This window comes from Theobroma umbraticum, unplaced genomic scaffold (assembly GCF_002168275.2).
Source record: "Theobroma umbraticum cultivar Fairchild unplaced genomic scaffold, ASM216827v3 scaffold_30.0, whole genome shotgun sequence".
In the NCBI taxonomy this organism is placed as follows: Eukaryota; Viridiplantae; Streptophyta; class Magnoliopsida; order Malvales; family Malvaceae; genus Theobroma; species Theobroma umbraticum.
In genome coordinates, this window is record NW_018397254.1 from 3878778 (window position 1) to 3895008 (window position 16231).

General features: G+C 34.4%; 1 protein-coding gene across 1 annotated transcript in view; it reads right to left on the reverse strand.

Moving 5' to 3' along the window:
* Positions 1-82: 82 nt before the first annotated feature.
* Positions 83-16231, reverse strand: part of LOC110422845 (tRNA/rRNA methyltransferase (SpoU) family protein) — an 18180-nt gene continuing 2031 nt past the window's right edge. Inside the window, exons 4-30 of the mRNA XM_089784820.1 lie at positions 15906-15987; positions 14739-15025; positions 14509-14622; positions 13456-13700; positions 12627-12875; positions 12375-12530; positions 11919-12056; positions 11560-11802; positions 10592-10719; positions 10262-10385; positions 9078-9239; positions 8769-8916; positions 8567-8667; positions 7992-8153; positions 7536-7583; positions 7087-7194; positions 6121-6195; positions 5745-5795; positions 5158-5301; positions 4935-5065; positions 4242-4329; positions 3695-3754; positions 3377-3629; positions 2620-2771; positions 2440-2510; positions 1001-1157; positions 83-692 (exon numbers count right to left, since the gene is read on the reverse strand). Coding sequence (XP_089640946.1) covers positions 531-692; positions 1001-1157; positions 2440-2510; positions 2620-2771; positions 3377-3629; positions 3695-3754; positions 4242-4329; positions 4935-5065; positions 5158-5301; positions 5745-5795; positions 6121-6195; positions 7087-7194; positions 7536-7583; positions 7992-8153; positions 8567-8667; positions 8769-8916; positions 9078-9239; positions 10262-10385; positions 10592-10719; positions 11560-11802; positions 11919-12056; positions 12375-12530; positions 12627-12875; positions 13456-13700; positions 14509-14622; positions 14739-15025; positions 15906-15987 — 3839 coding nt within the window. The 3' untranslated portion in view covers positions 83-530. The remainder of the gene's footprint in view (positions 693-1000; positions 1158-2439; positions 2511-2619; positions 2772-3376; positions 3630-3694; positions 3755-4241; positions 4330-4934; positions 5066-5157; positions 5302-5744; positions 5796-6120; positions 6196-7086; positions 7195-7535; positions 7584-7991; positions 8154-8566; positions 8668-8768; positions 8917-9077; positions 9240-10261; positions 10386-10591; positions 10720-11559; positions 11803-11918; positions 12057-12374; positions 12531-12626; positions 12876-13455; positions 13701-14508; positions 14623-14738; positions 15026-15905; positions 15988-16231) is intronic.

Below are 16231 nucleotides of genomic sequence, written 5' to 3' on the forward strand. Positions count from 1 at the left end.
TGATCTCTCCAAATGGCAGCTAATGTTCACCATCCATTAATTTGTCCCATACTCAAGAAACATGAGCCCATATTAGATGTAGTGAAACAGGTTAAAAATGCAAACATTCATTCAAACATGACAATCAAAAATTATTGAATCCTTCAGAATATCCGAGCTGTTTCAATCAGTGTTAATCAACAGTATGCATCCTGATCTAGACTTGATTCAAAAACAAAAGCATGAACTTTGATGATTTCACCAACATCACCTGCTTGTCTTCCGCTTAATCGCTAAAAATGGAGAAGAATGTGAGTTCCTAGGGCATATCGCCCAAAAATAGTGCATAAACAAATTACAATCAGATACAACAAATAAATTACAATGGGCCTGACTGATAGAAACTGAAGATATTACAATATGGTCTGTAGTAAAAAAGACCTATCCAATGGAGAGGATAAAGATATTAAGACTGCTGCTGTCAAGTACACAATGATGAGTAGAATTTCAAGTTAGCTCCAACGTATATCCTGTCAAGAAGTAATTAACTATTATAATCGTTGCTGTCGAGTATACTCCCAAAGCGCAATGGCTCCACTGACATGTACATTAAGTGATCTAACAACCCCTAACTGAGGAATCTCAATACAAGCATCCAATATATGAATTATATCCACAGGTATACCCTCCTTTTCACGCCCAAGCACCAAGACCTAGCAAAAGAAGGAAATAAGAAACTTTGTCTAAATTCCTTCATAGCAATTATTGCAACTAGTAAATTTTAAAGACAAGCACCTTCCACTGATTTTTAATTGAAACTGAAAATGCAAAGGTAAAGAAAGGTCCAAATGGAGAATAAGATAAAAATAACATCTGGACTATTGTAAAAATGCTAGCATCAAAGCCAAGTAACTTTCTAAATACTTGTTACTCTAAAGAAACATAATTCAAGCATTAAGAAAGGGGAAAATAAATTACTAGCAAAATGTTAAATTGATTTGTGCTTTAAAGCATGACTTACAGTCTTTTTGGGATAAATGTACTGATCAAGAGGTACACTGTTTGCAGTTTGCTCTAACCCCAAGATCGAGTAACCTTCTCGCTTCTTTTTCTCCAAGAATTGTTTCACACTATTTACAGGGACTTCTATGATTGGAACCCACTTCTCCGCTGTCACACTGCAGAGCACAATATACGTGAGTGATTTTTGTCATAAACTTAAAATCATTAAACTTAGAAAAATACACTACTGTCATGTGGTATGATGGTCTTTAAACACCAAATCGCACAATGGAATCAAATGATAGAAAAAAAAAAAAAAAAAGCCAAACAGAAGACAAGCTAATCTGTCTGACTTCCGTAATAAACCTGACACACAAAAAGTCACTCAAACATTAAGGTCAGATATGTGAACCTTACTCATACTTCAGAATCAAGGAACCACACTTTTATTCAAGCTCTTACAGGATAAACTCGAGCTCTCAATTAAAGGTTGAAGGTAGAGAAAAACTATGTCTTATGTGTGCTCTAAAACTTTGAATCTAGTCTCATGGTTTTACCCTCCCTACATCCCACATATGCTCCTGCTTTATATTCATGCTTTCCAAAATTATGATAAAGTAAAATCTATAATCTTTTACAGAGGACATAAATCTAGAAACTTGAATGAGCACAAAATGAACTATGAATATCTCCACATGCAAGTTGAACGGCTGTTTTTTTGCAGGCTCTTTAAATGTTGCTTTTTCATGCCAGATTATAAACTATTGTATATTATAGCAGCCATATACATTACAACCCTGGTAATGGAAATACACATATCAACCCTTGATTGGATCAAGTTCTCATCTGTCATTTTAACTGCTACAAACAATCAATGCAGTTGTTAGGATAGTAAATTATTTATACCTTTTGACGTCATTGCTATGTCTAAATGGTAGATGGAAAAATAGTATAAATAGTTAGTTCTAATGCCTACAACATTTCATCAAAAAGAAGCTATTTACAAAGCTACCTTCTACCAACAACAAATTACAGGAATCTTTTTTCTCCACCCCCTCTTATTTGATCATTGTTCATCCATCCACACCCTTGATTATAAAAAATATGCAGGAAATCAGCATACAAGAGGAGAGGTCATTTAGCAGCTTACAGTTGATTTGTATATTTTATTGGCAGTTGTTTTATATCAGTTCAAATAATTTTCAAATTCACCATAGCAAGGTTTTAGGAGCCCTGAAAACAAACAATATTCAGTCTCAGACAGCATTATTATTTCTATTGCAAGTTCTTAAAATCCCTTTCTATGTTCATAAAAGAGCAAATCATAACTTGAGTGCCTGAAGAACCAAACTTCACCTAAAGTGAAGCAGCCTCTTTTAGTCTTACATGATATAAGCCAAGCAAGTATAGGTTATCCAAAGAGTTACAGATTAAATGACAGGAAGCTATCATCAAAACCTGATGAGTTGAAATTGTTTGTCATGTACTATTTTTGCATCTGCAACAGCTAATCCTGATGCTTTAAAAACCTGAAAGGAATGTCAATGGATGTGTTTTCATGAGCAGAAAAACATACTAGTTATAAAAAGCAAGCCATTAAGCAGTAAGAAGTATAACTTAATAACCAGCACAACATACCTCACTGGTACGTGCCAATCCAGCAAGGTTGGGTATGCGATCAAGCAATGATGCTACTAGGATAATATGCTGCCGGTTTCCTCTTATCCTTTCCATGGCCATGCTTCTAGACTTCAACAACTGATCAAGAAGACCATCTTCCTTCTCCATTTCTGCTTTTGCACATATTGATGCAATAGAGCAATTACACACTTTGGTTATAAAAAGAAGGGGGGAGGGGGGCACAGTAAAAAGAACCTCAGACAACAAGTGAGTTTAATTGTTAATTATACATGAAGTAATTTGGTTAATAATCAGGAATACTTTTTGATTGCATGATTTCTCTGCTAGCAGGGCATTATTGAACTTGGAATACACTTTTCTTAACAAACAACTTTTCTTTCTTTAGTGGCAAGTACCTATTAGAACTCCTCTTAGTGAAACTCTTACAATGCTTTAATTATACTAAAATTTCAATTTTTTTCTATCTTCCCATTTCTATTGCTTTTCTTCCTTTTTCTTTCTTTTTTTGTGCTTTGGGTGTACCCTCCAACTCTAATGAACCCTCAAAATCGACCTGTGTAATCCAAGCCATCCAAAACCAAACTAAAAAACGCTTAATCACATGAAAATCACCAGCTCTATTGTCTAAAAATACAATTGAAAGTATCAAAATAGCCCCCAATCCAGCAAAACAAGCAATTTCACAAATATGGTCTCATCAAACTGTTAAAAGACCTTTACCTTCAAATTATTACTTCTCAAAGTTAATACATACCTAGAAGTTGCTTGTACACTTCTTCTTTGCCCAATAAGGAACTGGAATTCCTGACCTGCTTCTCATGATTAAAGAAAGTAATCTTTTTCTGGAAGTCCAAATGTGCATCTTTAGACAACTCAGTAAACAATCTCTCTTTACAAGCAGTAGGCAGTTTCTCGATTGATTCAGGATCTTCACTGATATTTAGACTCTCATTCTTGATTGTCACTGTATCCTTTGCCATCGAACATCTCAGATCTTCCCTCACATCCTGCAGTAACTGAAAATTAGACATCAACCAAACACGAAAAGCAATAGAAGTTTACAACTGCCTACATTTAGAAAATTAAGCACTTGCTCCATGAGGGATGTTGGAACACATTCAAACTCGATTTCCTGCAACTTTTACCATACAAGGAACAGGGGAGTTAAAACAGAGAGAGTAATAAAGCATTCCCAGAAGCATAAAAAATAAGTGAAGAATAAATGCTACTTCATATTAAGTTTCTGAGCTCACAGCTCACATATCAATATGCAACAATTAATTTTTGCAACCTGACCGTTCCCATAAAAACTTGTAATTTCAGGAAGAAAAGGGTGTCAACAGGTTACTTAACTGAAAAGCCACAGTATTAAGCCAATTCTCACCAAGGGAAGCAATCTTTCCCACCAATAGTATTTATCCAATGGTGATTTCTATCAATCATGATTTACTTTATCAATTAGCTCAAAAGAAAAAAGGCATTATCAGCTGAATATTTCATTCATTAATGTTAATTTATTAGGGAAAAAAATTTGCTGAAAGTCATAAACCTGGAATTGAGAAACTAACTCTTGGTAAACATTTCAAAAGTTAGCCAACTACATTTAAGAAATCCCATACCTCTACGCGACTAACAAAAATTCCAGCAGGAGTAACAGAGGTTTTTGGATTATAAGCATCAAGATAGCCTTCCATTGAAGCTCGCAAGCTGAGAGGCAATCAAATCAACATGTCAAGGGCAGTTTTAAACATTCAAATGTATAAAGCAACATCCAACGCAGACATCTAATTTGTATTGCACTCAAATATCATTCATCCAATATTGTTGCAATTTCTAATTACTTAACTTTGTCAGAGGCCACCATCTCTCTACATATCCAGTTCAGCTCCCAGAAATGAATCTTATTCAATTTTACACTGATGAAAGGATTATTTTTCGAGTTAATAGTTTATACCCCAGCACCATAATTTTTAATTGTTTGTAAGATTTGAGGTACACCCCTTTCTACTATAGTCTTTCTCATGCCAGTCTCTTATCCTATTCCTCTCTTACCCTTCAAAGACATTTCCAGTTTTCTTTTTTCATTCATATATATCTCCTATAATAGTTGAATTGCTTGGAAAATGGATGAACTTTCTATCCCAATGCCATCCATCTATTTACCCTTGTCACATGCCCAGAGAAATGACAACAATTAAAGATGCTTACTAACTTAAGAAAATATGCATTAACATCAGAAATGAAATTTAATTGAAATAACTTTTGGAAGTTGCTAAATGTACGATACTGAAAATTTAAGATAAATACCATACCGCATGCAATCAGAATTCTTTGCCAGGTATAATTTCAAATCCTCAAAGCACCTTTTTTCCAAAGGTATGAATTCAGAGCTTCTAGGATCCATGGGAGGAAAAAGTTTGCAAAGTACTTGATGTACCAAAACCTGCAAAAAAATTTCAAATTGAAAAATGCTTTAACAAAGTAAAAACATTCAAAATTTAGAATGTGGCACTCATCACCTTTCATGAAACTGACCTGAGTAAAGCCACGTAAACTATGATGATGTGAAGTTAACAATGGAAGTATGGGAGGAAGTAGTTCATCCAAATGCCGGAATCGAGTCTCTTTAGAAGCATGGAGGATCACATTTGCTGCCACGAACACATACGAAGAAAGGGCCTGCATTTGATGCATAAAGCTCAATACAGTTGCATACAGCATTGGTAATAAATTTGTATACACCACAAAAATCCAGAATATAAATAAGTGAAATAAATCATTAAAATTTTCCACCAAATATGACTATCATTTCATCCAACTCGACAGACTAGGAAATTGGTTAAAGGCTTAGCTGTGTGCACGTGCATGCATCTGAGAGAGAAGTAGATGCTTCTCTATCTATATACAGTACAGAAAATGTCGCATATAACCTGTAGTCACTCAACTTTGCATGAAACCCATATAAATCATTCTTCATAGATGCTAAGCTATTTCATGAATGTATTAAAAATTTCACAAGATTCTAAGAAACAATGACTAAATGGGGTTTCCGAACAAAGGATGAAAGTTGTTGCAATTCCCAACAATGAAAATTTGTGAAATCTACACTCTGCAATATTTACCTGGGGCCTCATGTCATAATCTCGTAATATGGGAACCAATTGCTCTGCAACCTGTGATATAATTACAAGAATCAACTAAAGCAGCTGAATGACTGATCAACCTAAGTATTAAGTTAATAAAAACTAGGAACAATTTGTCTACAAACATGATTTGGAAAAATGTTGCTATTCCTTCTATACGGGAATAGCCTCATTCAAGTGTCATACAAAAATAAGGATAAAATTCTAAAGAGGCCTTTTCTTGTGCATGTGGGTGTTGCTCCCACTTGAAATACATATTTTACATCCAAGGCATATAGATTGCTCAATGTGTGTTCTGCACACATCCCATGCATGAAGATTAAGCTTCTCTTTGTAACTAAAGAAAATGCCTTACCAAAGATGGAAATTTCAAGTAAATATTAATCGCAAATGTTTCCAAGTACTGTCGAACAGAAGGCAAGTTGTTCCTCTGCAAAAGAGACATGAGAAGCAGATCACCAGGGATCAACAAAAAGGTAAATGAAAACCATTGCATTATGTAGATCTACAAATATAGATGCATGAGCATATTTATGCAATCCAAAGTCAAACTGTTAATTAAAGACCATTCAGCATCATCAGTTACAGCCTTCTAACCAGTAATGAGAATGGCAACCCCATGAACTAATTCACAAATTTCACCACACATTCAGGCACATCAAGGTAAACCTGTCACTAAACTGCACAAAACTCTAATAATGGCACATATCAGTCAGCATGTACCAAGCTCTACCCACAGACTACTAATTCTAGCTAGTTATGAAAATCATATATATGTGCTCACATGGTTGTGCTTAAAACAGTAAAAGCCTGTTGCTTAACCGAGTAACATCGAAAAATATATATAAATCTATCATATAAAGCAGACAGTTATTAATATGACATTTCTCATTAATTCCTCAGGGACGAACCACCTAAATCACATCATCAAATCTGTAGAAATATAACAAGTCTCATATATTAGACACCAAGTACACATACTAGAGATATGATGCAAAACAAGAAGCATTCATGTGTAAACATAGCTTGATTTAAGGAACAACCTAACAGCAACCTCTGTCAGCACCAAACAGAAGCATTCTGCCTTTTGAAAGTAGCCAAAAGTAAAAATTGTGAGTGCGATGCACATGGAGCAGACATTCCGAAACAATTATTTGAGAAAAAACTTTCATGAAATTTCTATAAAAACGAGAAAAATTACAAGGTATTCTCTCCAAAATAACTTACCAAACTTAATCACATTATGAAACTTCAGATCACGTTGAAATCAACCTAGAAGAGAACTACAAGATTTTTTCCAAAAAATGCAGCAGTCACTTACGTAAAGTGCTATGTGCAAGCAATGAGCAACTTCTCCAACTATATCATCATCAGCAAATTGTGACAGAACACATATCATCTGCCAAGCACGTATTTTTCGTCTATGGATCTGTTGACAAATGGCAGGACAGATAGTAACAATTGTTTTTAATCTGAAAAGATGGAACCATGAACAACACTAGGTTTGACAAAATTTTAAAATATTACAACATTTAATCATTTACAACTTTTCATTAATTACATGCTGACTCATATATCCTCATTCTTCACGCATCATCAACAGAAAAATCCTAGAATGACAGAGAACCAAACTACAGTTCAAATTCCTTCATATGATGTTTTACATTTTGTTGCACTAGGTTACTTCACTTATCATTCTCAACTTCCGTTGGTGGAAAAACCCAAAAAAAAAAAAAAAACAAGGCAAATGATCAGAAAAGTATCAGTTACCGCACTATACTTCTTATACAACTCTTTTGCAAGATCCTTATCATTTACCTGCATCAGAAATGAATGCCATCAAAACTAGAACCCAACATTTGATGCGGAAAGTTTGTTCTTATCAACAAAAAAATAACAGCACAATGTTGAAACTCTCTTTTCATGCAAGTTGGATGTAAATAAGCAAATAATTAAGGAAGCTACAGTCACCAACAATGTTGATGTGTTACCCAAGTCACAAGACTTCTGCAAGCATAAATTCCAAAACATAATCTTACTTCCTCCTTTGCTTGTTTCACATAGTCAACAAACTCAGTTTACCCTAACAAGACATACTAATTATCTAATAGGAGGTTACAGACTTATGTTTATTAGCTAGTTGAACATAGTAACTTCATTAGGTATATCATCTTCATTGAAAATGTGGAATAACAATCAATTGATGTAGATCAGAAAAAACAATACCACAGAATCCAGAAGCTCTAGCAGAAACAATTTTCCAGATTCAAGGGCTGCCTGGTAATCTTTGTTTCCACCTGATGATCCCACCATATTAGTAAAGTCAGCCAGCTTGTAAAAGAGAACAGCAACAGACACACGAGCATACAACTCTGTGTTGATAAACAACTGAAAAGAGAAGTTAATATGGTCAGTAACTCCAAGAAAGCAATTTATTTACAATATGAATGCAACAGAAATGCAGAACATCAACACAAGAAAACAATTACTAAATGCCCAGTAGCATGCAATCCATATATGCCCAACACACCTATGAAAAGTCTAGACACAAAATTCTTCCTAGATGATCAAACAATTTAGAGAAACCTGGAATAATTTCAGAGCATAATTTATAGAAACAGCATAGAAATTTTTACAAAACCAAATGTGCTTACTTTAAAGTAGAAACTTATTGAGAAACTCTAACTCATATGATAAGATAAAATAATAAGTAACAACATTGCAAAATTACAGGTAATATTTGGGCCACACACACCACATGTATAAAGATGAGACAACAAATTGATAATTGAAGAGCTTACTTCAGTCAACTCAGGGTCTGGGGTTTTAGCCAATAATGTAACTTCAGTTCTTGCATCATGATTTTCAGTTAACTCAGCTTCAAAATCCTCATCAAAAGCAACTGGTGGTGAAAATTCAGATTCTCAGTGATTTTATGCATAATGGAACTGAAAATAAATGAACATGAATAGAACCAGAAAGTGGATAAGCACGAGACAACACCAGAACCGTAGAGTGTTAGCAGCTTCAGTTCTTTTATGTAGTACTTTATGGTCCTTGGATTTAAGACCCAGAGCCCTGTCAAATGTAAAGCTGCAAGACGAATTGTCCGAGGACTTTTTGTGCCTTCATCCAGAAGCTTTTCAACAAACTGCACCATTGATGTTAAAACAAGAAATGACATAGTCCTATTCATATAGAACCACCACATACAAAAAGAAAGCATGTGCACGATAAACACACCCTTAACACTCACACCAACACCCACACATGCACGGACACATGCACACACAAAAGAAAGGAACCACACACCCATTTCAGGGGCCCAGGTTCATTATCAGTTTCATGCATGTCCCCATCACTAAACAAGGAAGGATGCAAGACAGAAGATAAAAGTGCAGCGATAGGAGCAACTCTCCGCTTGTTGCAGCTGACATGCAATATCCAAGAGGATCGAACCAAATGCCAAATCATCTGCATCAATTCATGAGACCACATGTGAATATAGCTTCTTTCATCAAACAAATATATTTCAAGACTGAGATACTAAAAGACAAATTTATGGATGAATTGAGGCTCCACAGTCTCCCTATACATTTTTAGTTTATCTTTTCAGCATTTCCCGTAAGATGTTTAAATTTATGTGTATAAAACATACAAAAACAACAATAGCATATCCAAACTTAGTTCATGGCAATAACAGAAAAGAGTAGTGAAGATTTAAAAGACAGATACCAATGATACAAGACAATCATTGAAATTAACTTCAGAAATTAAAATAAAAAATTATAATACTTAGGGATAAGCATTTGATTATGAGCAGGAGATACTAGTTCTGTAGGCTAAATAATTGGAAGAAAATTCCATTGATAAATGTTTAATTTTTATTCCAAAAGGTGTACACCCTAACACAAAATTACACCCCCCCTAACAACTGACAATAAAAATTAACACTGGCAAGCAAGAGAACCGAAGAAAAGAATAAAGTAGGCATAGCCAGATTCTGTCTACTTGTCAGTCTTTGACATATTACTAAAAATATGAACTTCCTTGCCAAATATCAAATTGATTTTAAGGTCACCAACGCTAACTAAAGAAATATTTTAGTGTTTATAAAATTCAAGGCAGGAAATTCAGTATAGAATTCATAACATTCTCATCTATACTCACTACAAGACTAAACCACACCCTGCCTCCCTGGCCTATAGAAATATCACAGTACTAAATATCTATGTTCCATGATTGTGTAACTGGGTATTCAACCTGCCTGACTTAAGGCCATACATATAAATAGCTGTACATCCAGAAAAAAGTGCAGAAATGATAATCAAATATTCAAATCTCAACACTGCTCCAAAATAGTGTGGACATAGCACCATCCGATCCATTGCTTCCCTTGCATCACACATAAACTATGGTGTGCACAAGGTCACCTCAAAAAGCATAGACAAAAATTAAGATAAGCATAAGCTGAAAAAGGGAAAAATGATTTGCACCTGAGAATCTATACCACTGCATTGGGAAACAACCACAGACAACCTTCCTGGAGTAAATAGCTCCAAGGCCAGTCTGATGGATCTCAACATGGGTAAAACAGAACCCTCCCCAGCATTCTCAAGACTGCAAGGTTATTTAGAAAGAAATCCAACAATAAGGTCTCTGAGTCAGCATATTATCTAAAGGGAAAAAATGATGTGAAGAGAGCCAGAAAATAGGCAACAAAAAACAAGTACTGCTAAATGACTCACCTTCAGATTGAACAAAAATTTGAAACATTTAATGCATCATATAAGTAATGACAGAAGTAAGCTCAACCAGTTCCCTACCTTTCAAGAATATCAGTAACAATGTGTCTGACAGCAGCATCCGAGAAAAAAAATCTACAATCCTCTACATAGAGCTTACTCTCAAAAGCATAGTAAGGAATCAAGAGCAGAGACTCTAAGCAAACCCACTGAATTAATCACAAAAATCAATTAATCTTTTGATCTATGAATTGTTACTATTAATAAGGAACATGAACATGTACTAGTAAAAAGACGAACAAAAAACACCCTTTAAGACAAACTTCACATCACAATAACCTATCTAAAAATTTTATATAAAAAAAAACTCATTGTAAGAAACCTTTATATGTGAGTTGCAAATTTTATCTCTCAAAACCTTAAAATCACCAAGTTTGTAGTCTTTTAGAAAGAAAAATTTTACCAAACTTATTTCCCAATAATATTTTGATTAGAAATTTTTATCTTCTAGAAAGTTTCAGAGTGGAAAAAAAAATTGAATAATTCATTCATAGACAAATAAAATTTTAAACAAAAATCTTAAAGTACTGCAAATTTTTTTAGTCATAATTTTGTTATGGTGACAATAGTAAACCATAGAGTACTACATTATTCGTAAGCAAGGATGATTAATTGTGGAGAACTTCAAAATTCATCTGAACTGGAACTTATTAATTGGCTCACATCAGAATTCAAAACTTCATACTAATGCAATTTGAACTCTCCATTAAGATATGAAAAGTAATTGCATTAAGAAGCAAATTTCTTTTATCAATTTCATCATTAAATTTTCATGCAATTACCTTTTTATGTTTAAGGAAACATTAAAAGGGAAAAAAAGAATATGAATTAGAAAAATATTATAGATACACACAAAAATTTTAAGTTATAATGTATGTCATCTAATTTCTGGATTCCATCAGAAACAACATTATGACAGTGAATTAGTTCAAATGCCAAACTAAAAGAAAAGAATAGGGGAGACTATAGTTAAATCAAACAAGCATCACCTTCCAATTAAGCAAAACTGCCCGCCTAGTGCGTGCCATGAATCCGACGGCGAGAAGATCATTGATATTCTGAAGAAAAGAAAGAACTACCGAACCTAACCAAGGTTCACCTTCTACTGCAGGTACTAATGACTTGCAATTTTCCCTGAAAAGGTCCAAAGTTTGAGGAGAGAACGTAGAGAAAAGTGCTTTCAGAGCAGGAGCTAATGCTTCATATGCAGCAAGACAAACTTCAGCTCCAGTCTGATTTGAGTTAATCATATCAATCAGCAGTAAGTTATCACAAATTGTTAAAAGAGAAAATAAGATGTCAAACAAAAAGGTGGAAATATTTTGCAATAAAATGCCCAAAAACTTACCTCAGAGTTACAAGTCAGAGAAGCAATAGTGTTACAGAAGAATTTCCAAACAAAAGTAAAGGCAGAATTTAACAGAATGCCACATCTAAGTTGTGCACACCAGGCAGATATACGTGCAACAGCTTTAACAGACATTATCTGTTCATAAATATGAAATTAAGACAAGTTAGGCCTTCTCCTTCAATAAAAGAAATAAGAATACATGACAACAATAGAAGAAAATGTTTATAAATGAAAAATAGAGAGAGGCAGCAACTAGTGAGCACCTAAAGATGCAATCATTGTGACAGGGTTGTATGAAAAGTCTAAGAAGTATGCATTAATGAATATTCAAGTAGTATTTTTGGAGTGCAAAGGGGTGAGGCATATTAATGAGCATGAAAACACAAGTTACTAAAATAGTTCTAAAGAAGAAATCAACTAATGAAACTAAGAAAGAACAGAATGATATCGTACAGCTTGTAACACAGCAGTTGTCAAAGAATTTGATAATCGTCGCTGACTAGGACCTCCAAGTTTTCCTCTCACAGAACTAGGCAGAACCTTGTCGTCAATCTCAGAACTGGACAAGAATATGGAACAAGACAAGTTGGCAAAGGACACAAGTTCCTCCTGCATGCCAGACAAAATACCTATGTACAGCTCTCTCATAACAAGTTATATGCAATTCTCATCATTTGATAAAATAGCTTAAGAATCCAAAAATACCAATATAAAAAGTAAAGGGCCAGTGAACATCTTGTAAACTATTGAAGCTTCTACATTATTTGGTCGCTCCTCTGTCTCCAGCAGGCCCATTTCAGATTTGATTTGAATTCTTACACCAAGTTTAGCAACTCTGCTCTGCATCACCTGGATCTCTTGAATCAAGCCCAGGATAAGTGTGAGAAACTTCACAGGTATCCACTCTGAATGGTTTTTCTGTTTACAGATATTTGTTCCATGATTTTGAATAAACTGCACAAACAAACATAAACAAAATGTTGGACTCCTTGTAGGCAAAATGAGAAAATAATATTTGAAAAGGAATGCAAGCAGCTACACATAAACTTAAAACAAAATAGATATCCACGCAAACAATTTTTCATGCAGTCAACCTGCAGAACATTTTGCGTGGCAAGATTAAAGCATATGAAGCTCTTCAACTGACAAAATGCAGCAACTAAGATTTCAGATGGTCAACAATGCATAGACATTATGAAAGAGAATAACAACATCTTAACAGGATAACATATATGAAAACAGAGAACCAAGGAAGGGCAAAGATGAAGGGGTAAAGATTATTAAACAAGACAATTAGACCTTTTTTTTTTCAGAATATTCATATTACATTCAATAAATGGCATTTCATATTAGAGTACATGAGTATTTGTGCTTGCATGTAAAACTTTGATATGAACAAGTATTACCAATAATATGATTTAAATTTCTTTCCAGGTGCATTCTACAAATTAAAATTTATACCAATCAACAAAGAAAGAAGAATATAAAGTTAAACAAAAAAATTGAGCATATAAAGGAAGAGTTGAAGGCAAACCATCAGTAAAGGTACTAATTGATGTTCTTCCTTGATTACAAGAAAGAGTACTCTTGCCCATCTTCTCACTTCAAGATCCCATGCATCCAAGTCTTCATCATTAAAATTTTCAACCAGATAATTATGAGTAATGAACCTTTTTGGAAAGCCATAGAGAGTATCCAAAAGCTGCATCCAGGTACCATCACAATGAGGAGTGTAATGATTCTGCAAAAGCCAGTCTTGTACTCTTACACGTAGAGAACCTGACGAGATGGAGAGGTGTTACTCATGTACAAAAGCTCCTCCTTGAAGACAGCAGAGAAGCAAATGTAAATCACAAAATTGATTCATAGAATGAGGGATTGAGAAAGATTCATACAAATGTATAAGAAATGAGGCAGCATCCAGATCATAAGTTAACAAGTAATATGAGCAATAAAATTTTCACCTAAATTCAATAGTTCAGGGATAACTCTGACTCAGAATATTTTAAGCATCTCCTCCCCCATCAGCTATCATGCCAAAATAAGAAATTTTGAGAATGAATCTCATCCACCTCTGATGCCTTTTCACAAAACTGAACCAAAAGTGTCCCCATCAGACCTAAAAGTCTGCTGAACTCAGTTGTCTCCATACTAAAAGCTTGCTACACAACACCAAAAGTGTTCACTTAATAATGCAAGAGCCATTTCCTAAATAAAGACCTTGAGAAAGTAGTACACTTGCAACCTCCAACCTCTCAACTCCAATGGAGAAATAGCATATTCGAAGTCAGGTTAGTGAAAGCCACAAACTAAGCGGGTATTTACAAAGTTCAATAACTAAATGGAGCTTTCAGCTCCTTTTACCATATAAAATTCAATCGACTCAACTTAATCTTACCCAATGATCTAAAATAAACAAATTTGAGAAACAAAGGCAAACAAAAAGCATACCTAATTCATGCATGGTAATTCATAAATGTCATAAAGGAGAAATGCACCAGCAACAAGAAGAGATAGGCATAAGGAACCAAATGAAGAGGCAAGCAAATAGCAGAGTCTATAAAAAAAGCCATAATGTTTTTCCTACCACCATGATCAGTAAATTCCCGTGGCAATGTTGAAATAAAGTGCAAAAGTATCTCAAGAGGAACATCACTTGCAGGCACCAATAAAGCAGCAGCCTCCACTACTTTTTCACAGACTGACAATTATAGAAGAAGGTGTCACAAGGATTCTGTTATAGCATTCAATGGTTGCACAGTACATATGCAACTCTAATAAATTTATCAAAATCTAATCAGAGTGGTAATTAGAAACCTCGAAAACGGTAATTAGGATTGAAATGTTGCTTGCTGCTCTCAAGAACATATCTGAAAACATCCAGCAACTCTGTCCCATCATCATGCAGAAAGTTCTGCAAAGAATTTTCCTGTTGGACTTTATCAACAAAACCATCTTTGGAAAACTTCACTTTATTGTCACTGTATTTGCAAGCCCCCAAAGCAGATGCAGCAATACATTCTGCAAGACCCATCAATCCAGCTCTACTGAAAGACTTCCTTTTAGCGAGGGATACTAAGCTACTTAAAAAGTCAATCCTTTCCCTGTAACGATAACATATGATAATCAAAAACTTCCCGACAGAACAGTAATTGTTGCATCTCTCAGTTCAGACATTTCTACATGCTCTAAAGGTTAAGTACTTTCTCTTTTATTCGTGTATACCTGCGATGACGGGTACACACATGCAGTTTTGGTGCCCCACTAACAAACATTGTTATAAAGCTTATTCACACAGAGAAAATGTAGATTCATTGAAGCCCAAAGCTTGAAGGGAAATAACTTGTTAAAAAATATGATCATCAAACCTTCCCAACATAACAGTAATTCTCCAATCTATCATTTTAGAAGTTTCTACTTTTCTACATTTGCGCATACATGCAATCATAGGTATGCATGTGAAGCCATGGCAGTTCACTAACAAACATCGTCATAGAGTATTTACAAGAGAAGATGTAGACTCATTGAAGCCCTAAGCTTGATTGAAAAGGGAAATAACTTGTTAAAGGATAAAAATTAATGAATTCTAAGGTAACCAACTCATCACTGGAAAGTCTAATCAGTTTCAGTAAGGAGCTAAGTCATCTAAATCATCTAAAACTTTTACCAATTTCAACCCAATCAATTATTTACAGTATACAAAAAGGACGTGAATTCGACCAGACAGAAATTAAAACTACTAAGAAAGAGGAGGCAGAAAGAAGAATGAATATTTAAAAAGCTGCAATAAGGAGTTTTTATAGTTTTGACACAACTTCTCTTCAGAGCCTATTCCCCACTAAATGCATGTAACTGACAACATTACTGAGAATGAAAAAAGAATAAACATACATAGAGCTTTCTTGCAAAGTCAACTCAGTTTGTAGTTTTCAACAAGTTGCATTCTACTATGTAAACAAAATTCATCAGACAAATAATGCATACCTTGAATCCAGGTAACTTGAATAATGATGCAAAAATTGCGCTGCACCCTCAATTGTTTTTGAAGAGTAAACTCCTTTAACACCTAAACGATCGATTGAAAGATCAATTAGGTGAAAAATGAAATTCTAAGTTATTCATCTTAGCTCACAACATTCAAAGCAGTATAAACCATTCAAAATAGCTGTAGTAAACCAAAAACTGCGCAAAATCTTAGCAAAACTACAAGGGCTAAAGCATGAAACAAACTCCAACATTATTACATGAAAATTTTATATAAAAGCATCTTACTTAGGTGGCTAAGTAGAGGCCAGCAAAATAAAAAAAAG